The following is a 26,714-nucleotide window of genomic DNA, read 5'->3' as shown; positions in this document are numbered from 1 at the left end:
CCACATTGCAATGATAGGTGCTGTCGTGCTCACGCCTCACCGGAGAGGCCGTAAGTCAGCAAGCGCGTATTTACTCCGGCCCATGGGCATACCATCTGGGGGGGGGGGGGGGGGGGGCAAGGGGGGTGCTTGCTTTCCCCCAGTTCTCAGAGTGGAGGGGCAAGGCATGTGTTTTGCCCCCCCCCCCCCCCCCCCCCTCCCCCCCTAAAACAGCCGCCACTGGGCAGGGCAAACACTGGCCGGCGGTGCCCAGGGAATACCAAGGGTATCGCCTCCCGGCCCTGGGGCGGGGGGGGGGGGGGGGGCTGGGGCTGGTTTGCTCTTTCACTCAAAAACAAGTTGGTACGCCACTGGTACTCTGGCCGTACCTTGACAGGCATGCAGTCCCTTGACGGGCATCGACTGATTGCGAGCCCGCCATAGGTATACTTTCATCTCAAGTTTTCTCATGCTTGAGGGTTGTCGCGATGTCGGTTATTGCTGTTTGTCGTTCACGTGGGACTGTAGTTCATAAGAAAACAAACTCATCACCTGCAGAAATGGACGTGCACGTCCGCTTCAGAGACGAACGTCAGATTAGGTCTTGGAATCTCGGACATGCATTTCTCCAAGGCTTCCAGGTCCAGGCACTTGTTCCACTCTTCGACGCCTGCCAAACAAAGACAATTTTTTTCACCTGCGCTTTGGAAAAGCAAAGATGTACACATCGGGACACTGTTAGCGCGAACACGACATCGGTGCATTTTCGCATTTTACTTCTAAATGATATTAGCGAGCACGAAATTTTATCGTTTACATTATATAACTAAATGAGCTATTTCCGTAGCAATACTAACTTGGATGACATCCCTTGGTTTCAAAATGAAAAACAAGACAAACCGGCGATCGCTTGTTCGCGCTAACAGTGTCGCGCTCTGTAGCTCTGCACGGCAACAGTGCGGATTCAGGGTGGATATGTTTTGACTCTTGGTGGCCCACTATAGTTCCTTTCGCCTGAAGTCCAGACGTAGCCAACGCTACAAACTGATGGGACCAATCAGACAGCATCAAAAGTGCACCATCACGGTTTTGTCATATTTCTGTAGTGTTCCATCATCGCTGAACCAGTCACAGGAAAGGGCCTAGTGACTTGCACTTTTGATGCTGCTCGATTAGCCTCGTTAACTCGTAGTGTCGGCCGCGTCTGCACTCAAAGTGGCTCTAAACTGCTTTTATACTTCGTTTCAGCGTCGGTCCGAGCGCGGCCGATGCTGTGAGTCGAAGGGCCAATCCAACAGCCCAAAAAGAGCAGCGTCATGGCGTGCTCTCTGCGCTTGATAGGACTAGCCTGCGGATGAGCACGCACAGAGAGACGGCGGATACAGGCTGGTCCTATCAACTACAGAGAGCACGCCATGACGGTGTGCCTCTTTCGCTGTTTGATTCGCCCTTCGGCTCATAACATCGGCCGCGCTCGGACCGAAGCTGAAACGAAGTATAGATCCTCGTTTTATCGTCGTAACTTAATCTACAAGCTCTACTCCTCCCAAAAAATATTAAAATTACATTCATGTGCGGTTGATTTGAATCGGCGATGTGTGAATGTAATTTTGGGCTTCTTAGGATGCTTAGAGCTCGTACATTGAGTTACGACCATAGAACGAGGATCTCAAAAAGCACCTTAGTGCCCCTTTAAAGGACACGTGCAAAGGAAAAAAACTTTTTTTTTTTTAAACGGCTTAGATGGAAAAAGGACGCCATAAAACGATTTTACAACGAAGGAAAAAAATTTTTAGAGCTATATTTACGGCGCAAACCGAATTTGTAGTTGGCGCCCGAGGGCACCGCGGAAAAGTGGTCCGTATTTATCACGTGACTGCTCCTTATTTATCACGTGGTGCTTGCGTTCTTTCGGAAGCTTCCTATGGCCTCTAAAAGTAACTTATTCATCTTTGTTTGAAGTATAACAAAAAACTAAGACGAATAAGTAACTTTTAGAGCCCAAAGGAAACTCCTGAAAAAGCGCAAGCAGACGTGATAGACCTGTGCGCCGGTCAGACGACGGCGGCGGCGCCCCGAAGCAGACGAACTTGTGCGGCGGCGGCGACGGCGGCGTGGAGAAACGCGTTGAAGCGGCGTTCGCACAACGCTCAGCGTGCGGCGGCGACGCAGCGCGGCGGCGCGCGGGCCTACCACGTGACCAGCGGCGGCTCCCGCGAGCGCCGACTACAAATTCGTATAGCGCCGTAAATATAGCTCTAAAAATTTTTTTTCTTCGCTGTAAAATCGTTTTATCACATACTTTTTCCATCTAAGCTGTCTAAAAAAAAATGTTTTTTTCCTTTGCATGTGTCCGTTAAGCTGAACAAGGTATACATGGTATACATGGGGGCCTTACGGCTGGGCACATACCTTCTGGAGCATATATTTCACACCGCCAAATTTGTATATTTTTGCAAAGGACAAGTAGGAATGGCCGCCAGCATGGCGTGGTGACGTCACGCCCAAGCCATGCATAGTTAACACTTTAGTTAACACTGGTTCAGGAGTTGAAAGGGGAGCTCAGGCGAAATATTGATAGTCACTGATCTGAACTAGTAACCATTTTCTCTTTAATCGTGAAGTTATTGACTTTTTTTTTTTTAAATTTTGGTCTGTGTATTAAACAAACTCTACTAGCACAGTGGTGGAATTGCTGCGGCATTTGCACCAAACTGCACCAGTACAAAGACCCTGCTACATGCTGGTCCAAAAGCTGTATTTGTGCACAATTTTCGCCTTGTCTGCGCCAAAAGGGAGCTGGACTCAGAAAGGAAACAGTGTCTGACGCGTGGCATTCTCGGCGGTGGCACTGAAAATTAAGACAGTTGTTTTTTCGGATGCCTAAGTACTATGTGCGAAAAGTAGGGCTGCGCGAATATTCGAGTTATCAAACGCTAGTTTTTAATTATACGCGATTTGATATTAACTTCAAAATTAACCGCAATATTCATATTTTTCAAAGTGTTGATCACGGCGGGTTAGCCCCCTTGAGTGCGCTTCTCCTCAAGCATCGATGCACTGCGGAGAAGCAATACCCGCGGAGCTGACACCGCAATCTCGCAACTCGCTTTGCCGCAGCGCACCCGCGCACTTGAGCGCAAAACACACCTCCAAGCGTAAGAGAATTATACATGGAAGCTAATAACACTTTAGAAAAGCAAGCTAACTAACCTATAGCAAATTGGTTCCCAATGTAGCAAAAACAAACTACATAATTTTTGCCGCGAAAAACAAACATTTTAAACACACTTCAGCTTTCGTTTGCAAGTATGAACCTTATACCCGTGCCGCACGGGCAACTCGGATGCAATTGACAACGAATTACATTTGAACGATCAGTCGTGCACAAGTCACCTAGATGTGTCCTTTGTCCCCCTTATTAAACCCTTCTCCAGGGTTTATTATGGTTATATCTGACGTTGGTTTTGGCATCATTTTCAATTTCCGATTTTAACTATTCCAGGACAGAGGCCGTTGATTCCGAAAATATATAGTTAGTTGGGTAGTTCGAAAAATCGCCGGAGTTAAATGTGTACCGAGATTTCGTGATTTACACACCGGCGAAACAGGTGCACATGTGTTCGCACCGCCACCGCATGTCGTCGGTAGAAGCTTGGCGGTTTTGAAAAACAATTTTCCTGCCATGAAATATGCACGAGGAACAATATCATTGTGAGAGATCTATGGAGATAGGCCGGATTGTAAAGTCTATTCCAAATACGCTATACGGCGCTGGATACGCTCATATTGGTGAGGAACTCCTTCAGTGCGTTGATGCTCCATCACGACCTTGGCACGGCAGAATTAGAACGACCCTTTTCAAACTTAAAAGAGGTAGAAAAAACCTAAATAATAATTTCCATTGTAAAAAAAAAAAAAGAAATTGGTTAGTTAATTACTTTGCAAGGTTTTGGTTGTCTGCATGTCAATATATGTTTGTATCCTGCTAGCAGGCAGGGAGGGCAACGGCGCGGCTTTCCCAGGATTTAGCGACTTTAGTCATACATACCAAGATACAGCCACTGAAAACTCAAGAAACACGGGGTGTTCCGAGTTTTAAGCACCTTATTATCTATCCAGGGCCATTAAGGTTGCCACATGCAGATAGGAAGACCGAACAGCACACCGCAAGAAATTTGTTTAATAAAAAGAAAACAAAAAAGGAAAAGAAACACTCACTTGCTGGAAGCTCTTCGTTGCAAATAGAATCGGGGATTGATCGAAAGCCATCCTCGATGGTACCTAGAATTTTTTTTCTCTCTTCGGGGCATTGCTCGATCTGCAAGTTCCTTGTGCAAGTAGGCGCGGATTTCGCGGCTCTGTAAACATTGTGCAAAAAACAGAAAGCCCACACACGGTGAAGGGATAAAATAAAAAAGGATAGGGGTTTGGCGACCTTTCATGATCGTATTATTTCGGTTTCTTAAGGCATGCAATTGATATCCTTCTCCTCGCGGACTATTGATGAGTATGGACAATACGGGAATTCTTTCTCCTAATCACTCACTATCAGTGCGGCTGTCTCTCTGTTCAGTTATCGACATTACGGCCCTTTGTGCTGGACATTAGACAGCAAGAAAACCTGAGGCCGTCAGTTCGTTGCTTTCGTCCTCGATGGCCCCGCAAGTGACGAGGAAGATAGCTTTCGCTCAAGTGGACGTGTGTGGAGCAAGCTTGACCTTGATGGCACAAGCATCCACTCCTTGCTGTTTCAATCACAACAGATGAATAAGTGACTTACACCCTATTTATTACACGGGCACCCTTAACCGCAGTTAAGTGTGACCAAGGTCGGACTTTACTGCGGGTGCCCGACGGGTATGGTAAATCACAGTCACGCCTAAGTACAGTCAGCAGTTAGTGCCAACTGTACCCTCAGTACACGGGTTAACCGCAGCTAATTCTGCCCTAGATCACACTTATTTCTGGTTAAGGATGCTACGGAGGTTTTTAGGAACCACAATCGTGACGGCCCCGATATGACAAAAAAAAAAAAAAAGGAATTCACGTTCACTTTTGTTTTCGATGGAAGAACAGAAATGATAAAAACAGTACAGACTATTAAAATAGAAGGAATTTACATTAGCATTGAACTGTGTTAGCCGCAGCGCCACATGTCGGGGAACCAACTAGGTATAGTTCTGAACAGGAGGGAAATATTAATGAAGTCCAAGTTCGAACTCTTCAACAGGTGCGAACTATCGAAGGGAAATTATTTTTTACAGTCAAAATTTGCTCCTGCATTTTGTAGACTAAGTGCGGACTATGATATGGTAAATGCGGTAGTGTGTATTTATTTACCTTATTATAAATCTACTTGCTCTGATGACTTCGCCCCTAAATCGGTTTATTTTTCTGAAGTAGGGTGAAAAAATCATTATTTATTCTTAATATTATGTAAATCATACTTTTTTTAATTTAAATCAGATTTATCTTATTTAGAACAGATCTATACGATTTGATTTACATCAGATCAATTTGATTTAAATCACTGTGGCTAGAAAATAGTAATTATTTATTTCTTGATGTATTTTTAAGCATGGTAGATTGACTGGACCGGGCAGAGATCCTACTCCAAAAATATTCCAGAATAAAAATACTAAGATACATCGAAGGCCAAAATACATCTGCTGAGCTACATCGACCTTTTACGTAACGGGATGTACTTAAAGGCCTGTTCACACTCTTGCGACCTCTTACAACTGGGTTCCTTAAAACCTCTTACAGCGAGAGGATACACTGGCGCCATCTATTGGGTAGCAGTGTAAACTTGGTGGTCCGGCATATTTTCCACTTCTCTCGAGCATTACGCTTTCTTTCTTGGCTCGAAAAACTTTTGTCAAGGTTATAAACGAGCCTTTCTTGTCGGTATTACGCACATCTGACCTCGGAAATACCACAAAACCTACGCTCTTGTAAAATGCAGTTCCAGGGTCACCGCAAAGATGGCGCCAGTGTGCCAGTGTGCCAGTGTGTTCTCTCGTCCTAAGAAAGTTTAAGAGGTTTTAACAAATCTCGGTCTTTCTCGGTCGTACTCGGTTGCAAGAGTGTGAACGGGTTTTAAGATACTTCCGGAAGAATGTCAAAGTATTTCAGAATACAGATACATACAAAAAATATGCGGAGGGTGAAGTTTGTGGCGAATGCCAAATAGTGCCTGTATTCCTCCTTTTATGTCAGCCTTTGTTCAACGCTACCGCCCTAAATGCTGCTAAAAAAAATAAAAAAATTGCCGCTTCTAGTGTTAGGTAGGTATTAAAGATCAACGTCCGCTTGTCATGCCTGACAAGAGGCGTATGCCTGAAATTAACAATTTTTCCATAACCATTTCGAAGCCTGCGCGTCACGTGACATGACGTCACGTCCCGGAGGCCTGCACGGGCGCTGATTGGGTGCGAGTGCGCGTCAGCGTTCGCCGTGGGGCTCGTTTCCTATCAGAGTCCCACGCGAAGGTTGACTAGGCACTCGCGTTCAATCAGCGCCCGTGCAGGCCTCCAGGACGTGACGTCATGTCACGTGACGCGCAGGCCTGAAAGCTGTCTAGGAGGTGATGGCTTTGGTCGCACGAGGGAGGGGCCTTCGGATCGTCATCTTCGATTTTTCGTATCAACAACAAACAAGAAAATTCGGTCTGTTGCCCACACAGCTGAGCCGTGCCACTAGAGGCGTGGCTGTTCAATCTCTTCTCTTCCCCAATAAAAGACAGTAATCTAGTGTTTTCACGGGAGCGGCATTGAGACGAGGTAACACATTATGCGAGCTTAAATTCGATAAAGGAGGACTCGAGCCCAACAAGGAAAAAAGTGCACTTACTTGCAATGTTTAGAGAGAGTTTCTGCATCGCTCGGAAGAAGGGGCAATCGCGCAGCTGCACCGCTCATGACCATCCAGTAGCAATGGTCGAACAGGTCACCCTCGCAAGCGTACTCTTCGAAGCAGAACAAATCATCTTGTTCAGTTTTCACATATAGCATTATCCACCGCCCGCTTCAAAAAACACTGACACCCCCAATTTTTTTTAGGCGATTTATTATGGTGTTAGAGGACTAACCAATTAATATTTTGCTACAGCGTAACACATATTTTTAATAAAGTAAAAAAAAAGAAAAAAAACGTAACTGCCCGTAACCGAAACCGGACTGGGGAGGAAGAAGTAGTATAGATGAGAGAGTTGCCGGAAGTCACGTGACTACACCAACCACATTTTTTTCCTTCGTTATTTTGGTTGTGTGAAGCAGACGAAAAACACGCTTTGTCGCACTTCGTACCAAAAAAAAAAAAAAAAAACACGAGGAAGTCAAGCACTTTGTGCTTGGTGTTTGTGCCTTTTTCAGCGTCCAAGCGGTATCTTCGCCAGGAGAGGGGGAAGGGGTGACGACTGGGTGACGTCTTTGTCAGGGTTGCCAGGTTGGGCTATTAATAGCCAAATTGGGCTACTTAGTATTGCAGTTGGCGTCGAAATTTGGCGATTGGCTATGTGGCTATTTTTGGGCTACTTCAAATCCTAATGCGGCACTTTATTATTTTTTTTTTTTAACTGCAGACGGACAAAAGACAAAGCGACAGTCTACTCTCTGCGGATTCTGCTTTCGAGGTTTGCGTGGGCGTGACGCCGGATGCTGTTAGCTCCACTTAGCTACGGTGACCTAGATTCAGCTTAGAAGGCATCGCTTTTGAATTCTTTGTGGCTTGTCCTATGCTCTCAAGTTTGTACAAAGAAGGTCTGCCCTCTTATTCCTCATGGCGTGTTTTGAGACATCCAGCGGAATTGGAGGTCGTCCGATAAACCGTGCGGTACCCAAGGGGGTACCATATATAACAAAAAAGGCTTTTCCGCAAAACATGAAAGTTTCTTAAAGCAACCATAACAAAGACAGCAATGAATAGTTTGAACAAGAAAAAGTTCGAAGTTCTAACCCAGATCTTGCTCAGTCAATGCTAAATAGGTGTTCATGCTATAAAAGCTCTCGGAAACGGCCGTAACTCGTCACTTAGGTGTTGCGTTTTCGTCGCAAGAGTCTGCCGTGGTCACCAGCACGGGAAAGGGGGCGAAATATCCGCGCTCCTACTGAAAGGTATGGGAAGGAGATGCGGACGACGCAAAAGAGCACGAAGTGCTCTTTTGAAACTTTTCACAAAGCATTTGTCTCATTTGCGCTCCTACCGAAAGGAATTGGAAAGAGATCCGGACGAAGCAAAAGAGCAGTACTCTTTTGAAACTTTTCACAACGCACTTGTGCCTTTTATATACAGACATCGATGATCTCAAAAATGAAGTCAGAGTACAGGCTCCTTCAGTCAAATGTGAGAAATCTTGTTGATGTCTGTGTGATGACATTTTTAAAGAATGTAAAATATGCAACTAACAGCGCCGGAGCAGCCATGTTTCCGTTGCGGTCAGAGCTGCACCATCGCGCTCCTGACAGTGATTATGTCAAATCCCGCCGTAGAGAGGGTGTTTAGTCACGCGTCTCTCACAAAATCGGACCTAAGAAACAGGGTGTTCTTTTAAACTCTTGAAAACACCCTTCATGTGAAGTTTGCATTTCTTGGAAAGGACAAGTGTTGTAAAGACTCCAACTTTAGTGGAGGAATTTTTTGCCCGTTTTAATACGCGAGTCATGTATGTGGAGATTCAGCCGAGCAAAAGCGATTAATGAGTGTGTTATAGCTATGTGATTGTGTGGAAGGAAGTGTTTCCAAATTCTGCTATTTTTTTCTGTGTTGTTTCAAATAAAACGTTTTTAACACATTTTAAAGATGTCGTAGTTCTTGCCAGCGGCACCTAAACCCTAGATGTGCAGACGCAGTGCGTTCGCCTTGAGCAAGAAGTATGCGAGTGTACAATATTTTGGGCTCCACAAATATCTTGAATTTGGCTACTTTTGGGCTATATAAATATCTTGCATTTGGCTACTGTTGGGCTACACCGTCCGGCGTTTGGCGGTTCGAGCAAGAATCTACCTGGCAACCCTGGTCTTTGTGCAATGGTGGTCGGGCGTGTCGTACAGAATAAATCCTAATGGCTTCGATCGGTAAACGATTTCTCTCTCGAAGCTAGACAGATTCGCCGGTAGCGCGAACAACATTTCTGAAGTAGAGGTCCCACGCCCGTCATCCACCACCATCGCTTAGTCCACTTCGACCAGCTATCCTGCCCGCGACTCCCGCAATGCACAAAGGGCGTCCGGTTCTCTGTGCAACTTATTTTTTCAATCAACGTATCTGCAGTTTTTTAGAAGCCACAAAAAATGGGTACCATACTTGTTTTTTCTATTTTCATATTGAGTGTGTGCCTAAAGGCCTAAACCGTACAGAATGGCACGTGACCACGGAAAAGAGGGCAACCTCCACTCAAACCGGCCAGTTCTCGATCAACAGTTTTCAGGCGGAAAGAAAACGAATTTCGAGCCGTTCTCTGGCTCGATTGTCCGCGGAAGCTTTGGCAGCCACAGCCAAGGGTTGGGAACGCCGCGACAACGGCGAAAGTCACATTCTCTCGGGCTCCTTTCCTACGAGTTTTGCCTTCAACCGCCAGGATCGTCACGTTCGACAGCGTGAGGCTCCAGCTTCTGTGACGTCATTTCTACCGACTCTTTAACACCTCCTAACTACACTGTGCTCCTCCGCCTCCTTTTCCCAGTCTCCCCTTCTTGCCCTTCGCGACTCTCTCCACGTGATCCACGTGGCTCCCTCTCTTGACGTTCCTGCACCGCTGCGTCGTCGGGTGTTCTGGCGCTCGGTTCGTGGCCGTTGCCCTCTCCTCACTCTACTTAGGGACCACTTTCAATGCGCGGGGCGAAATAGGGCGCTAAAGCATACCAGTCAGACACGCGTTCCAGCACAGAAGTTTGCGTAAGAGTCTGCGACATCACGCGATACGATGTCTGACTTACCGGCAGGCCTCCGACACGTTTTCACGTCCATGAGTAAGTTGATGTAGTTTTCCACGGCCTTCCTGGCCCTCTCCACTTTCTCGGGACAACCGGCACCCGCCTTCAGTGCGCACTGGAAGCCCAGCGACTCGTTTCTGCAGGAATGGGAACACTCATGTTGCGCAAGCCTTCGATAAGCCCTCCGTCGGGTGTACACGGCTCGTATACCGTGGCCCCTACGACGCATACTCCATAGCTACGACATTTCACTTTATCCTCGGAGTCTTTCAAGCTCCGTTCGTTCGAAACCCCCGTAAATTGCAGTGATTGGCACTCCCAAGAACTTTGCAGGAGAGCAGACGCGTGCCTTATAGGGTTCGCATTCCTCGCTTCGTGATTCGTTGTTTGTCGTCCTTGTCAGCTAATGTCTCAATCTCGCTGGCTGTGTAGCGCTAATCAGACGCGTGGGACCCGCCCTGCGTTTCTTGAGATCTCATTGGTGATAGGGCTTATTCAACGGCGCTCATCTCTGCGTTTGTGATTGCTGAGCGCTGTGCTGACGGGGGGTTTCCACTGTACTTCGTCAACGTGCATTCCACACCGTCAAAACTGTCGGTCTTGGCAGTCTGTAAGGGTGGCATGCACAGTGAACAGTGCACTCAAATATAGTGTCAGGTGAATACTCCCTAAGCGGCAAGTTGGTCTGCTCCTTGAGCACGTCGTGCGTTTGTTTAACCTCCAAATGCGCCCAGGCGGATTTGTTAACCCTCCTCTTCCCTGAGTCAATAACTATACTTGGTTTCAGGTTAGGTCCAAGCGTGGCCGTTGTTATGAGCCGAAGGTCCAATCAAAGAACGCAAAAACTGCCACGTCATGGCGTTCTCTGCACTTAATAGGACGACCCAGCGAAGGAGCATGCGCTGAAAGACGGCGAACACCGCTGGTCCTATCAACTGCAGAGAGAGAGAGAGAGAAGCGTTGTGATAGAGGTTGGGGGGGAAAGGAGAAAGCCAATAGTGTATGCGCACTGGGCGCTTTGTAACTGCAGAGAGCACACCATGACGGTTCACCTTTTTCGCCGTTAGATTGGCCCTTCGGCTCATAACATCGGCCGCGCTCGGACCTAAGGTGAAACAAAGTATAACGACGTGGGCTCGACTGCCTCGTCATTGTGAGTTTCCTGTGCGTTTTCTATTTTTGCCCTTGGATCTGCGTGTACAGTCGTGTGCGATATGAAGGTGAACGCCGGGCCGTCGACCGCTCCGTGCTATCAGCGCCATGACGCGGCTGCCGTGGCAGCCACGTCATAGCGCTGATAGCACGGAGCGGTCGACAATCCGGAGTTCACCTTCATATTGCTGGCGGATGTACAGTCTCCGGCGATATGAAAGACCCACTGGGAGCGCGTGGCCGAGGCGGTGGCTGGCGGGGGCGCTGCGAGCGCTCCGGGCAGTTCCATTCTGCTTCGAGGGGAGGACGCTCACTCGGGACTCGGCACAAACTAATATGCGCGTTTCGCTTTATCGGAGCCCGAGTGAGCGTCCTCCCCTCGAAGCAGAATAGAAGTGCCCGGAGCGCTCGCAGCGCCCCCGCCAGCCACCGCCTCGGCCACGCGCTCCCAGTGGGTCTTTCATATTGCCGGAGAGTGTACAGTCGACTAATTTTTTCATATCAGGCGAGCGTCGACCGCCGGAACGGCCAGCACTGTGCCGCGGAGAAATGCATTGCATTTCTCCGCGGCACAGCCTTGCATTGCGATGTGCCAAAATCTCGATCGCCGTGTAAGTTCTATGCGTGTGGAAAAAAATGGGGTGGCTTAGCTCGGCTATGCGGATATACGCAGCGTGAGCTGCGTATATGATCACAAAATGAGAGGCGCTATCAAGCGGCTCCGGTGCAGCGTGAGACTTGGCTACTGCGGAACGGAGGCGGACAGCTGGGCACGCGGCGGCGCCAGTGCGTCTGCCGCGGCTATGACGTCACTCCTCTGGAATGTGCAGACCGGCGAGGTGCGCGCGGTGGCGGCGAAGCGCGCAGCGGCGGCGGCTCCGGCACGCCAGCTGTGCGCCATGTGACGTCACTGCTCCTCGCGCATGCGCAGACCGGCGAGGCGCGCGCGGCGGCGGCTCCGGCGCGCTAGCTGTGCGCCGTGTGACGTCACTGCTCCTCGCGCTTGCGCAGCACGGAGCACGGCTCATTATGCGAGCCACGCGAAACTGCTCAACCTCGGCCAGTGTAGCTCACGCTACAAAATAAACCTCGAAGCCCGTGTCTGCTTAGACATACATTCAAAGATGGGTACCTGCATAGGTGATCTCCTGCCACGTCCAGAGCGCCGTCTTGTTCCAGCTTCCTCAGCCGCTCCGCGACGTTCTTCTTGCATTCAGCGAAGACCTTCGCATCGAAACAGTCTTGCCAGAGGTTCAGGTCTGCGAGTCACACAAACACGCGTGAGAAAGAAGTGTTAAAGCGACAAAACAAGCGCGTTTGTTCGCAGCTGTTGTAAACACTTCGCGTGCGCAAGAACCACTGTTTCGCTTGCGCATAAGACAGTGTCACCAGCCACGGTGGTGATTAGAGAACGAGGATACAGACTCCTCTTACCGTCCTCTAGTTCGCTGCCGCACAAAGAATCCCGGGCTAACCGCAAGCCCCTTATACGTTTCTTCAGATCTTCGTTGTTGTCAGCGGTACATCCTTCGAGAAACGTTTCCACTCGCTGGGTGACGTTTTTCAGGGCGCTGCGAACGCAACCGTGGGAAGGAACTTAAGTGAAAGTCGTTTCATTTGCGTACAACTGATTTTTCAGATGCGGTGAACTACCTCGACTGAGACACACCAACAAACCCTTTTAAAGCCTGCAGTGATAACGGTTTTAGGTGCTACAAGGGCGCAATCAAACGCAAGGAGCTGGTGCTTCTAGCCTTGGAGCCGTGGTCGCACTGCATGCCCATACATTGTATACAAAAGACCGTCTGCCAACTCCGTTCGAGGCGTGCGTTTTCCTCATATGACGCTCCCGTCATGTTTTGCGGGCATGCTCGAAGCAGATATGTATACGAAGCAATCGTGCATGGAGCGTGCTTGATGCCTGCCCTATATTTAGTGCCTTTCTATATACGATGTGTGAGCACTACGGCTTTAGACTTTCAATGTGCTCACTTGCGGCGCCTCTGTGAAGATTTTCGAAGGGGTTATGCTTCGTCGTCCTTACGACCCGAAGTTAACACAGAAGGAAAACTGCATACTCACTCGCAATCCCCTTGCAGTATGTAAGGGGTGTTCAGTGTTCCCGTTACCCTGAACCTTAGATTCCCAACGACGGACGAGTAAAGGTTGTAGAATTCTTGAAACTTGCACTCCGGTTGAACGCCAGCGCCTAAGAGTGCAGAATGAATAAATAAAAACTATGTTCAGGAAGCATTTCGTGTTTGTTTTAATTGTTTTTTTTTGTTTACATACTGCCAACCTTTCTGTCAAACAGGAGATAACAAACATTTGAAATAAACAAGAACACGTTCAAGCACTCATAGGGGTCATCACACTTGTAAATGGGCTGCGTGGTCAGCACTGGAGGCATGCATATTTTAAGTAGAGTACCTCTCGTGTAATTTTACATCGAACGACTTCATATAGGTTTAAGCTGATGGTCTCACTAGAAAAAGCGTCCATTCTCTATTGTTTCGCAAAAAGAAATAAAAAAAAAGAATTTGACGACATTGTTTTGGGAACAATATCGGGGAACTGTTCTAAAAAAAAAAAGGTTCGCGAATTCACGTTCCTGCAGAACGTACACAAGAAAAGAAAACAGTCAACCACGTCGCACAATAGAACGATACTAAAAATTGACAACTAATTACACAATAATATCATTAAAAAAATTTATATGTGTACAGGGATAATGAGAGGGTGAAAGGCATGTTACAATTAAAACACCAAGTGCTGGATAACAAGACCAGGGGAACTAGGGCGATCCTCGGACTCGACCTGGAAAGCGCTTTCGACAAGGTCGTTCACTCGGCGATTCTGCGACAAATTTCACAACGAAACCTCGGCTTGCGCACTTACAACTACGTGAGAGACTTCCTGACGGACAGACGCGCCGTACTAGTGGCAAAAGATCTCCAGCTGGAAGAGCAAACGTTGGGCAGCGCCGGCACCCCGCAGGGCTCGGTCATCTCGCCCACACTCTTCAACCTGGTCATGATCGGGGTGGCAGAGAAGCTACAAGACATCGAAGACGTCCGGCACACCATATACGCTGACGACATCACTCTCTGGGTGCACAGAGGCAGCGACGGTCATATTGAGTCGACGCTGCAGTCAGCAATTGACGCAATAGAGGCCCATCTTCAAGGCACGGGCCTGCGGTGCTCGCCCAAGAAGTCAGAACTCCTGCTCTACCGCCCCGCACAACGGGGCAAACTTAAAGCCCGAAAAAACTGTGAGGAAATCAGTCTACGCACGAGCGATGGCACGACCATCCCGACAGTCCCCAGAATCAGAGTCCTCGGCATGATAATCGAAGCCACGGGTCACAACGGCGGAACCATCACCAGACTAGTACACAAGACGACCAACGCCACGAGACTCCTCAAGAGAATCACCAACAGAAGGAGCGGAATGAGGGAGGAGAACCTCACGCGACTCATCCACTCGTTCGTCGTCTGCCATATCGCTTACGTTGCGGCCTTTCACAACTGGTACAGGAAAGAAGAAGACAAGATCAACGTCCTCATACGCAGGGTATACAAGATCGCCTTGGGCCTGCCGGAATCCACAAGCACAGACCGCCTGCTCCAGCTGGGCATCCACAACACGCTGAACGAAATCGCAGAGGCACAGCGCACCTCGCAACTGGAGAGGTTGTCCGGCACGAACGCTGGGCGCCGCATCCTCGAGAACCTCGGCATCGGATACCACACACAGCAGGGCCACAAAGTCACCATCCCAGTCGCGATCCGGGAGACAATAAGAGTCGATCCGATCCCCAGAAACGTTCACCCGGAGTACAACCGAGGCAGAAGAGAGGCCCGAGCCAAGGCTCTCCTCAATGCCCACGGCAACAATGTGGGTACGCGATTCGTGGACGCCGCCGAGTACGAGAGAGGCTCCCGATTTGCCGTGACGGTTGTCGATTCAGACGGGGAAACGAAGATATCGGCAAGCGTGACATGCGAACGCGCCGAAGAAGCGGAGGAAATAGCAGTCGCCCTCGCCCTTACGGACCCGGCGTCCAAAACAGTCCTCTGTGACTCGAGACAAGTAATCAGGAACTTCGCCAAAGGACGGATATCGCCACGAGCAGCCCGAATCATAAGCCAACGCCAAGTCCACCGAGGACCAGAACCCCCAACCCGACTCCTGTGGTTCCCCGCACACGTGGGGGAAGTCTCCGAGGAGCATCGTAACGGCAACGAGACGGCACACGCCAGGGCGCGCGAGCTAACAAACCGCACCGGCGACGGTCGTCCGTGGTACAGCAGCAAGGACCGTATGACGAGCTACAACGAAATCACCAAGGCCTTCCGCCTGGCCCGACGGACACTCCCTCCGCCCAGCGACAAGCTGGACAGGGCACAGGCGGTCGCATTCAGACAACTGCAGACGCGCACGTATCCTAACCCGGCACAGTTACACAGAATGTTTCCCGAAATATACACGACGAACACGTGTAAGGTCTGCCGCAAAGAGGTAGCCACGTTAACCCACATGCTCTGGGACTGCACCAAAGACCCGCACGCTGCTAACTCCGGAACCCTCCCGCCGCGGCTGTCCGCTGCCCTGTGCAGCCCCAGCCTCGACGATCAACTCTGGGCCGTCCAGCAGGCCTGTGAGGCGGTGAAGCGGCAGGACTTCGACGCCCCTAGACGGGCGAAGAAGGCCAGCGGCAACGCCCCCAAGCGGGTGACTTAGGCCCGATCAGCGAAAGCTCTGCGGGCATTCAATAAAGTTTTTACCAACCAACCAAATCATTAGCCCTGTGCGAATCAAACTTTTTTTTTGTCTAGTCGTATTTTTAGTTTTGTTATTAGCTGGGATGTTTCTACTATTCACCGTGATTCGTTGTCTCGTGTTCTGCACAAAAGTGGATCCCCCACCAGTCCTTTTCTCAGAACGTCGAAGTCGAGGGCGCAAGCACTGCCGTTCATCTATCATTCTCGTAGTTTAAAGGGACACTGACACCCCCCCAAAAAAAAAATTTATTTTTTGCCAGGCGCTTCATTATGGTGTCGGAGGACTACCCAATTAATATTTTGCAGCAGAGTAGCGTATTTTTTTAATAAAGCCAAAAGACGCAACTCCTCGAAACCGAAACCGAAACCCGACGGAGGTCGGAGAAGTGGAGAGAAGAGAGTGAGTGGCGGAAGTCACGTGGCTACACCCTACCGTGCGTTTTTTTTTTTTGTTTTTTTTTCTCCTCTTCGGTAGCAGACGACAGGACATGCGGCGTGCGATGGGGCGTGCGGGAACTGCTCGCCGTGCGATTTTTTTTGCAGTTATGTTTGTTCCGCTCGTTGTTCTGTACTCCAAAATGAGTTGTTTTGTACATTGAGGAGTTGGACATGAGTAGTAAGTGCCCGTGGTGAATTTCCATGATCGGCTCCGAAAAGAATACACCCAAGATGTTGCGTGAAGAGCTGGCTCACATTTCCTGAATCCGAAAAAAAGTGGCATTGTGCGACAGAGTTTCCGAAAGATCAACGGGATCGGAACCAACGGCTGGCTGTAATTCCTTTAGAACATATACGGGCACCTCGGAAAGCGGACGTTACCTGATTTATATGCTCCTTGCATTTTGTGGAAAGTGATTACATTGAGCTCGCAGGTGTCAAAACGGAAATCCCATACCATTTAAATCAGCGAAGTATCGTCCACAACATTAGTTTGTTATTTTTTTGTTTGTTTCTTCAGTGATGATTGTAAAAATATATATATATATATGTAAACATCGAAAAATGTTTGAAGAAAAAAAAATTAAGTTCCACGGGGGATCGAACCCGGTGCTACCGCGTGTAAACCGGACGTCTTTCCCACTTTGCTACTGGCGCATCGCTTTTCTGGAGGATCTCTTTCCCTAGTAACAATTCAGCCGGTAAACTGTAAGTTGGAAGGTTTGCTTTCGATTTTTCTCTAGCAAAAGCACTCCTGGGTCGAAGTCGGGAAGCACCACGCTTTGGGGACATTCGCACCTAGTAAAGAAATCGTACGCGTGCATATTGAACTCGAAGTAGACACGTCGTGCTTGACGTTTGCGCGAGCGATGTCTTCAGCCACGAGAAGGCATCAACGGCTCGGCGACGTCTTCGTGCAAATCGGCTTGGTGGCCGGGCGTGTCGTACGGGATGAATACCAATTCTTTTGATCACTCCCAAATTTCTCTTTTAACGGTAGACAGAATTCGCCGGTACCGCGAACGACAGTTCTGAAATAGAGGTCCCACGCCCGTCGTCCGCTGCCATCGCCGTCCCCGCGAGTCCCACGATACGCGAAATGACGAACGCACAGAATGCTTCCGGTTGTCTGTGGAACTTTTTTTTTCAATCAACGTATTTACAGCTTTTTAGAAGCCACAAAAAATGGGTTTCATATTTTTTTCTATTTTTAATAATGAGTGTGTGCCTTCAGTGACCCACGACTTTGATTAAATTTGGTGGTCGCATCGATACCTTAGAAAACGGCCCGTGACCGCGAAAAAGAGAGTGAGCGAGATTCGAACCGGCCAATTCTTGATCGGTGGTTTTCGGGCGGAAAGAAACCGAATTTCGAGCCGCAAATTCTGTTCTGGGTAGTTGAGCTCTCATATGTCACCTACAACTAAAAACCTCGGCGAGCATAAATACCCTGTCAGTGTCCCTTTAAGTGCGTATATCTTTGCTTCGCTTTGTCAGCGAGTTCATTTCTGCCTCATGAGTCACATTTTAGAGATATATGATATGCACCCATGTCAAGAAAGCCATAACTCAAAGGGCAGAGTTTTCCATTCTATCCATTTGAGAAACTGGATATTTCCAACATGCATCCCGTATACGGCACTAGCGCATTAGAATATCAAGACGCACCCAGCACTTGTAAGCAGTTAGGCCAACATCACTATTAGCACGCCGAAGTTGCCTTCTCAGAAACAATCGCCTCTTGCGAGGCTTTGCACGGACCTAGTCGGCATTATTCTTCCAACGTATCCTACAAGAAACCGCAAAAGCTACGCACGCGTCAACAGCCCAGTGGCCCAGTGACTCGCCACTTTTTTGTGTGTGACGTCACACCGCTGCGGTGGTGCTGCTGTCGGCACGGCACATGCGCAGACGTTTCGCTAGAGTGAATCGGATCTAACCTTTAGGTCTAATGACAGCGTCGCACAGAAAGGTAGGAATGACAACTTAAGAAGCCCAGGACGTAGTGAGATATTATGCTGATTCGTCTTGATTCATAAGTTGTTCCTCGGGGCTCTGGCCGGAAAATGAGAGAATCTCACCACCTGCGGAGCGACAGAAAAATGTTCGGGAATTTGCTACACCCTGAGCTCCTCAAGCTGTCAGCGAGTATAGCGATAACCGCTCACGATTCCCACTCAGAAACGTGCGCGTTTGTATTTTCTTCTTCTTTTACTTTGGTAATGAAAAGTATGATTTTCGTTTTCTGAAGAAATTACCTAATTCCTACCGGATGTAATCTAAATTTAACGACCTAGCTTAGAACTCGTTGCCCCCATATATGGGGTTAGGATGACCAATCAAAACTTACCTTGCTTGACAAAGAGAACGAAGAAAAGAAGAGATGCCGTCGCCCAGGACGAGGTTAGCAGGGCCATTTTCAGTCGTCGTAATTTCGACCCCTCCCCTTACGGCACGAAGTAGTTAGTATCTGGGTCTCAGTTGCCGTACCTCTCCGTTCGTATGGTCGCCGATAAGCGCGATACGGGCCGGATTCCGCGCACGGAATCAGTCCACGCTGCGTGCCGATAAGAGCGAGCGAACACACCCGGTCCAAGTTCCACCGGGGCCCGGCACACAACGCCACAACTCAGAAAACACGCGCGCGTTCTTCTCAAACGCACGCGGTTACCGCCCCAAAGCTAGTGTGCCTCGATTTGAGAGTGTCTTGGAACTGCTCGCTCGAGATTTGAGGGTCACAACACCAGCTGCGAGGGAGAGGCAAACGCACCTGTCGTCTGCGGGCTTCGTCTCTTCACATCCGCCATCCATTCGACAACGCACTAGTGGTGCAAAACTATCGATAGTTCTTTCGATAGTCGACTCTCGAAAAACTGTCGATAGTACTCTCGATAGTCGACTCTCGAAAAACTATCGATAGTGCTATCGATAGTCGCCTATCGAAAAACTATCGATAAAATTATCGATAGTCGACTATCAAAAAACTATCGATAGTACTATCAAAAGTCGACTATCGAAAAATTATCGATAGCACTAGCTATAGTCGCCTACCGAAAAACTATCGAGAGTCGACTCTCGTAAACCTATCGACAGTGCGGTCGACGGATTACTATCGATAGTTTTGGGACACTAGTAGTTTGCGTCGCTCCCTCTTCTCTTTTTCTCGCTTTATTTTTTATTTTTTATTTTTTTTTTTCAAAATAGGACACCAACTAGCCCAAGCACTCATCCCAACTTTGGATCAGCTTTCAGTGATGACGAAGACGGGAGTTTGGTCGAAGAGGAGGAAGGGAGGCGAGCGGCGGTTCGGTAACTGTGTGCGGTCTAGTAATGCAAAACTATCGATAGTATCGATAGTCGCCAGAAATCTGACTATCGATCGTAAAAAAAAACGACAACATTATCGATAGTCGACTATCGAAAAACTATCGATAGTACTATCAAAAGTCGACTATCGAAGAACTATCGATAGTACCATCGATAGTCGCAAGAAATCTGACTATCGACAGTAAAAAAAACTATCGATAAAACTATCGATAGTCGGCTATCAAAAAACTATCGATAGTCCCCTATCGAAAAACTATCGATAGTCGACTATAGAAAAACTATCGATAGTCCCCTATCGAAAAACTATCGATAGTCGACTATCGAAAAACTATCGATAGTCCCCTATCGAAAAACTATCGATAGTCGACTATCGAAAAACTATCGATAGTCGGCTATCGAAAAACTGTCGATAGTCCCCTATCGAAAAACTATCGATAGTCGACTATCGAAAAACTATCGATAGTTGACTATCGGAAAACTATCGATAGTACTATATCGATAGTCTACTATCGATAGTTCTGCGACGCTATCGATAGTTTTGGAAAAACTATCGACAGTAAATTTATCTATGGTTTTGCATCACTATATACAACGCACCTATGCATGCACACACGAGCACGACCTGCGCGGGAGACGCGTCAGCCATTAAATTGCAAACGCACGCTCAATTAATAGAGTTGCTCCCTCTGTTAAATGTAGGCTCTCTACCGCCACCGCTATCCAACGTTGATCCACGCGTCCGGGAATCGATCGCCGGAAGTGAGGTACAGGAAGTGAGCGAGCAGGAAGGCCGAATGAAAGCAAGGCCACGGAGGTTTCGCGAGGGCCGAAGGCGCGGAGTCGTGTCCGCGGCAGTGACCTCGTTCGGAGGCGCGTACGACTAGGAGAGGAAACGTTTGCACATCGCACTTGTTCGTTTTACTAGGGTGGAGGAGGCCAGTTTTACGGCCGTTGCGAAAGAGTATCACGTGATCTGCTGAAGTATGGAACGCATGAACGGTGAAGGTAGGCGCCTCGCGGCAGTCGCCGGTTGCCGCTAGGCGCGCCACAGGCGCACATCGCGGCTTTATATGTATTTATATGGTTATCCATCAGATCCGAACGACGCGGCGCCGCGCGGAAGTCACATAGGGACGCCAGCACCGGTTGGGGTACTGGCTCGCGCAGCCGCGCGGCACCCGTTTTCATAGCCCATAAAGCTGGCTGGCGTCTGCTTCGAGAGCGGGGTAGATTCGGAATGTTCGACATCGATATTTTTGCGTATCCGCAATATATACCCTTTTCGAACGTCTATCAGGTGACGTTCGCGGCCACCATTTGTTTGGCACGAAGCGTGTGATTAGATACGAGTTGTTGCCCATTGCCCATCGCTGACGCATCGCTCGTGTCCATGGGCGTACCAACCCGGGGGGGGGGGGCAAGAGAGACGCCTGCCCCCCCCCCCCCCCCCCCCCCCCGCCAAGTCTTGTAGAGGGACAATAGCGACTTCTGGGTCACACACAAGGGATTCTCGGGAAGAGGGGAGTTCCTCCTTCCCCTCTTCTCTCGTGGTGGCCGTAGGGGAGACAGTTACCACCTATCAAGGTTCCTAGACACGTATTACAAACGAGGCGTTAGCGACATCCACCAGGTGCTCTTTGCTAATCGTTTAATTCGTTTTAAAATTCCTTTTCGTGACTAAGTTATTGGTGTGTTCGATGTGACACTGCTCCTTTAACACATATAGACCAAAAAAATAAGCGCCGAAATTTTGTTGTAATATCCCTTTAATGAAGGAGAAAGCGAACATAAAAATCAAAGTAAAAACAAAAATTTGACGGCTGTCGGTGCGTTTGTTCCGCGGTGGTGAAATCTGGAGGCACCAAGAGCCGAAGCCGTGACGAGCGCGACACTGCGGCGTCGGTCTGCCGGGAGGGCTGTAGCCGAAAGCCGACGCTGCAAGATTTTTTTTTGTGTGCGCGTGTTTTAGAAAGAGCAAGTCGCCTGTTGTATTTTTGCCTGTCTTTTTTCTTTTAATGTTTTAATCAACTTTCGACCGGCCCCCGCTGTCTTTCTCCCCTTCAACTCAGTCGTTCGAGCAAGTCGTTCGGGCGTGCGGTGTGGTAAGTAATTTTGTAATTGCCACATTACTTTTTTCGGAAGTAATTTGTAATGTAACTTCGTTACAAAATATCGGTAACGGATTACTTTAATTACTCGCTACTTTTTAAAAATATGAGCATAATAGAGTAACTTGAGCAATACGAGAAGAACATTTAGCAGCATAGAGAGAGCAAGTTCAACAAAGGAGAAAACTTTAGGAGGGGGAAAATAGCCGAAAAGAAAACACGATTCTTTGTATGACCGGTAACTAGAACCACTAGAAAAACGGGCAAGGCCTGTACAAATATACGAAAGAGAAAGACGAAGTAAGACAGCGCCGGGTAGGCTCTCCGTCGCCTTCCAGCGTGTTTTTCTTCTTCTCCCGGGCAGTAGAAAGCTCTTCGTGATTATTTGTTTTTGTCTTTTACACCGTTTCACCCTTTCCAACTTTTTCGACGTCTCCCGCCACCTGCACAGGCATGAAACGCGTGTCCGTACCCCCTCGATTCGTGGGTTCACAACTTGCGTAACAGACGATGTAGCCTCGCTCGAGGGGCTCGAATTCTCCTTGTCTTTGATGTGCGCTACTGTATTCTAGCACGCTCTTGAGGCACGGCTGAAAAGTACCCGGCGCGAAGCTGAGAGCATCGTTTTCGAGGGTACGCACGATACTATTGGCACTATTGGTTTACTTGTCTGGGCTTGGTGGTCGAGTCCACTCCTCACTTTACAGTCAACTGTCAACATAAAAGGGGGGGAAGTCATCTAGGCCGTGTTCCAGACTTTACTCGGTCTTACTCCAGGGCAAGAGTTTTGTGCCTTGGCGCTCCAAAAACTACCCGCGTCCAGCGTTCTTCAATCTGTGTTGTCACGCGACACTACGCGCCGGAGTAACTCGGGTCCATTTGGGTAAGATTTGGAACACAGCCTTAAAGGGACCATGAAATGACTTTTTTACTTTTTCCACATAACTTTTACAATAAACCGTCAATGTTCACTGAATGCCGAACAGGCATCCGTTTTCGTCTCGGTTTATTAACTTCTACACAAAAAATTAATGAAATATCGACTTTTTCTTGACCGCAAAACAAGCCGTGACGTACGCTGCTTCCGGAACCGGAAGTTCTCTCTGCAGTAGGAGATGGGAGCGTTAGCGAGTTGGGGTGCGCCGGTGGGTTTTACTGCGCCGATGTCACCGACGTATTTTCTGAATCGGCGCCTCTCATCGCCGCATCGCAGCTGAACGAAATTCAATGAGATACGTTGCGCTACAGCGACAGCATGGGACTAGTCCCATACGCCGGTATGCCTGTTGGGAAGTGCAGATGGGAACAATTTGCCGCGGCGTTTTTCGCGGTCTCGGAGATGCAGGAGCGAGCCGACGTTAAAAAAGATACGTTTGAACTGTCAGCAAGAGCCACGTAAATACCTGTTCACACTCGGAGCGGACGCGCGCGTTTGATGAAGTGCTGTATTCGCGCTGTTGGTAAGCGCTTCGGGACCGATCTTTTACAATTGCAACTCGATACTGACGCGACACTCGGCAAAGAAAGGTTGGACCGGTATTGCACGTATACCTCCCACGAACTGTTACAGCTCGACAGTGACGTGCAGTCTGTCAGAATAAAAATGGCATACCAATAACAAAGTGTACATACCGTGCTACGAAGGTAATCCATACAGCGTTTATTTCAGCTCTATATCACACAAAACAAGGAGAGGATCGACGAGGGTCCCTTTTCGACGAGTGTTCGTCAACACTGCCTCGGAAAACAAGGGGAAGAGATTGACCTCACCTCTTAACCTAAAATTGAGGTCAGCGATCAAACTATAATACGGAAGGGTCCACAAGGGTAGCGCGGGCATATTCCATTCAGTACGCCAGCCGGTCGTAGGCAGACGGTCTTGCGACGAAGCAACGCTGCGCCGAGTCGGAGTGCCTGCTAGGCCTATATTCTGAGAGTTTCGTCGGAGCGGGATTCGCGGCTGTTGTCGCTCTTCTCGGGTGTTTGTGGATCCAGCGTTCTTGTTCGTCGTGGTTTGTTTTAAGTACATTTCTTTCTTGCTGCTTGAAGTCGGCACGCGCGAGATGAACACGTAGAAAAATAAACGTTCAGTCAGTCAGAGTTTCGAGAGGAAGGAAACCAAAGGAAATAACCGTTCTCAACTTGGCCCTGCCCTACTGCGCACGCGCAGTAGTTGCTTCGTTTACCACACGATAGATGGCGCTTGGCTCTCAGCATTATCAAATTTGGCAATTTTCGCCACACATCTCTAATTATGCTACAAAATATGGATCTGAATATTATTTAACAAAACTTTTAGGAAACATTCGCCGGCTATTTATTGTTTACGATCGCGGTGCTGGTGAGGTTAGAGCACTATATAGCTCCTACGGAGCAGAGTAGCGCAATCCTTTGAACCCCGTGTTTTGCCGACAACATGGCCGACAGAGCGGCTCGGCGCGAGTCACGTGGTGCTCAGGGTTCCAGGAAGCGGCCCGCCCTATGGGAGAATACATGGAGATCGACACAACACGGCTGATTAAAAAATGAACGGCGAGTTCACACTTTTCAAAACTAGTCTGTCGTGAAGTTAGCAAAGCACTAAACCATTTATCAAAGTTTTAATAATATCGGATGCGTGTGCAAATTTTGAGAAGGCAATTTCCAAGGCGATGGCGTTTGAAGCAGACGATTTTTGCTCGCAGCGGAGATGGGCTTTTCGGGTTGGCCGGAGCGGGTCACGTGAATGGTGTGACGTCGCCGTGTCGTCCGCTGCATGATGCCGCTCAGGCAATTTTTTTAAAAAAGTCACGTCCTTGCGGGGCACAAAACTTAGCACAAATTATTCTAAAATGTTCCATTGTTATGTCAAAAATAATTGCCATTCCGTACAACCCCACAATACTGAAGAAACAACGATTTTCTCACGTTCTCCATGCATTTCTGACCACAGTTGGAACCTCCGGGCGTTCGCCGCTAGTCGCCGAGAGGCGGCGTTCTAGATTGCGCTACTCTGCTCCGAAGGAGCTATATAGTGCTCTAGGTGAGGTAAGCTCTTACCCAATAGGCGATGTGGATTCGGCTGACGTGCACCGATTCTGCGTATGCATCGTAGTGAAAAGGCAGAGCTTTCGAAGGAAAGAAGTCGCAAAAGAGTCCAGTTTTCTTTTAAAAGTTCTATAGCAAATAATTTTTTTTGGCTCCCTAGTCTTGAGTTTTTGTGTTCCTTTTCACACCTTTTACGACGTGCGGTGGATGAAATTCGATTTTAAAATCATTTCATGGTCCCTTTAAGGAGTGCTGAAAGAGAGAGAGAGAGAGAGCATAGAAAAGTGGCGCGATCTTCTCTTTCTTTTTGTGAGGCCGATGGCCGCCGCTTCTCCCGCTCTCAATGCCCTTCCCTCCCCTAGCCTCCACGAATATTGGTATGAAAGTGAGAACCGATGAACGATCGATAACCCTTTACCGCTACCTTTTCTCTGTCTGGTCGAGTTTTCGCTCATGAACTGTCCGTCGTCTACATGGCCCTCATTTAATGAGACGTTCGAATTCAGAGCATTCAGGAGAACGGAAACCTAGAGTTTCAGTGCATACCTTGCTTGTGAAAAAACCCACACATTTTCATCAGCAAGAACAAACAACAAACTCTAATCTGCGGAAACACATCAAGATCAAGCTTAGCTGGGACACTTGCATTGTGCATTGGCTATACACTGTAACGTTAGAACAAAGTTTTTCTTTTGCTTGTGAATAACAGGCGAAACACCCGAGTCAAAAGGGAGCTTTCGTAGATCGCTTCTTTAGCTCCGAATCTTCGTAGCGGAGGTAGACGCTGCTACTGAGCATGCGCACCGCTAGCTTTGTCTGCAGAATTCCAGCGATCATTTCCGGAGGCCATAAGCTAGCGGGATGGCGGTGTGGTTTCAGCTTTCGGTGGCTTGTGAGCTTACAGGTGAACGGAGTCCACCTACACTCTTTCTTTTTAATACAATATCTTATTCTTACAAGGACTACCATAATACGGGCGTATAAGAAATGAAAAATAGTGTTGCAGAACATTTTTTTTTAAATATCAAAATTGTTTTTATTGTTTTCTGGATAAGTGCACGGAAAAAGTAGCGTGAAAGTAATTTGTAACGTAACGAGTAAAATAGTCCGTTACTTTTCAGCGAAAGTAATCGGTAACGGTAATCCATTACATTTAAGGCTCGGTAATTTGTAATTGTAATCCATTACATTTTTCAAGTAACGAGCACAAGTCTGGGGCATAGTTGGCCGTTTCAACCTTGATGATCTGTGGAGAGCATCTACAGTGCGTAACAATGTCGCCACACTCTGCCAGGCTAGACTCCTGTCTAAACAGCTGATGACTAATTTGATGTTGTGGGTATCTTGCGAGTACGGTGCGTGCTATTGTCACAGTGTCAGTGTGCGTGCTCTCTGATGAATTTCACATGTTAGTGATGTACCTTGGTACTGCTTCCAAGCGCCTGTATAACCACGTAATTTTCATAGAACGGTGTTTGCGTAAAACATTCAAGATTACAAAACGAAATTAAGCATAGATATCCTTTTGCTGTTTTTTGTTTCCGCAGCACAGCTTCTGATGACCTACTTTATTTTTATGAAGATGACGCAGCGTTAAACTCAACTTTTCTTCTTGTGGACATTTGTTTCAAGATCCGCTTTGCACTGGTTCGCGCTTGGTGGAACCGGTAACTGAACCGTTATTTCAAAAGAGTCCATGAACCAGAACCGAACTGGAATAATGACCGATTCGACTCCCTGCTTTTAACCCAGGCGATCTTCTACTGTTATCATGGAACACAAATAAAAAAATTGGATAGAATGTACAGCAAAAGTAAAAGTTTACTTTTTAAGGCAGGTTCCATAAAATGTTGGTACAGTACGTACCTTGTGCTGGCGCCCTAATACAGAGGACACTTTGTCAGCGGTTTTTTGTTCTTGCCGCAGTGCATGAAGATTCGAGCCAGGTATACGCGGCGTCG

General features: G+C 48.2%; 1 protein-coding gene across 3 annotated transcripts in view; it reads right to left on the bottom strand.

The window, feature by feature from the left end:
* LOC8036283 overlaps positions 1 to 26,714 on the bottom strand; it is a 56,503-nt gene that overhangs the window by 1,923 nt on the left and 27,866 nt on the right. The window contains exons 1-7 of one of the 3 annotated variants that reach the window (XM_029976217.4): positions 13,149 to 13,270; positions 12,501 to 12,637; positions 12,199 to 12,325; positions 9,918 to 10,051; positions 6,835 to 6,949; positions 4,201 to 4,340; positions 532 to 649 (exon numbers count right to left, since the gene is read on the bottom strand). In XM_029976217.4, coding sequence (XP_029832077.3) covers positions 532 to 649; positions 4,201 to 4,340; positions 6,835 to 6,949; positions 9,918 to 9,948 — 404 coding nt within the window. In that variant the 5' untranslated portion in view covers positions 9,949 to 10,051; positions 12,199 to 12,325; positions 12,501 to 12,637; positions 13,149 to 13,270. Of the gene's footprint in view, positions 1 to 531; positions 677 to 4,200; positions 4,341 to 6,834; positions 6,950 to 9,917; positions 10,052 to 12,198; positions 12,326 to 12,500; positions 12,638 to 13,148; positions 13,271 to 26,714 lie in introns of those variants that run through there. The other 2 variants (XM_042288727.1, XM_042288726.1) reach the window with 2 other exon arrangements.

The sequence above is a fragment of the Ixodes scapularis genome, unplaced genomic scaffold (genome assembly GCF_016920785.2).
Source record: "Ixodes scapularis isolate PalLabHiFi unplaced genomic scaffold, ASM1692078v2 PGA_scaffold10__122_contigs__length_95168666, whole genome shotgun sequence".
In the NCBI taxonomy this organism is placed as follows: Eukaryota; Metazoa; Arthropoda; class Arachnida; order Ixodida; family Ixodidae; genus Ixodes; species Ixodes scapularis.
The sequence above is the reverse complement of the archived record's forward strand: the minus strand, read 5'-3'. Positions and strand labels throughout refer to the sequence as shown.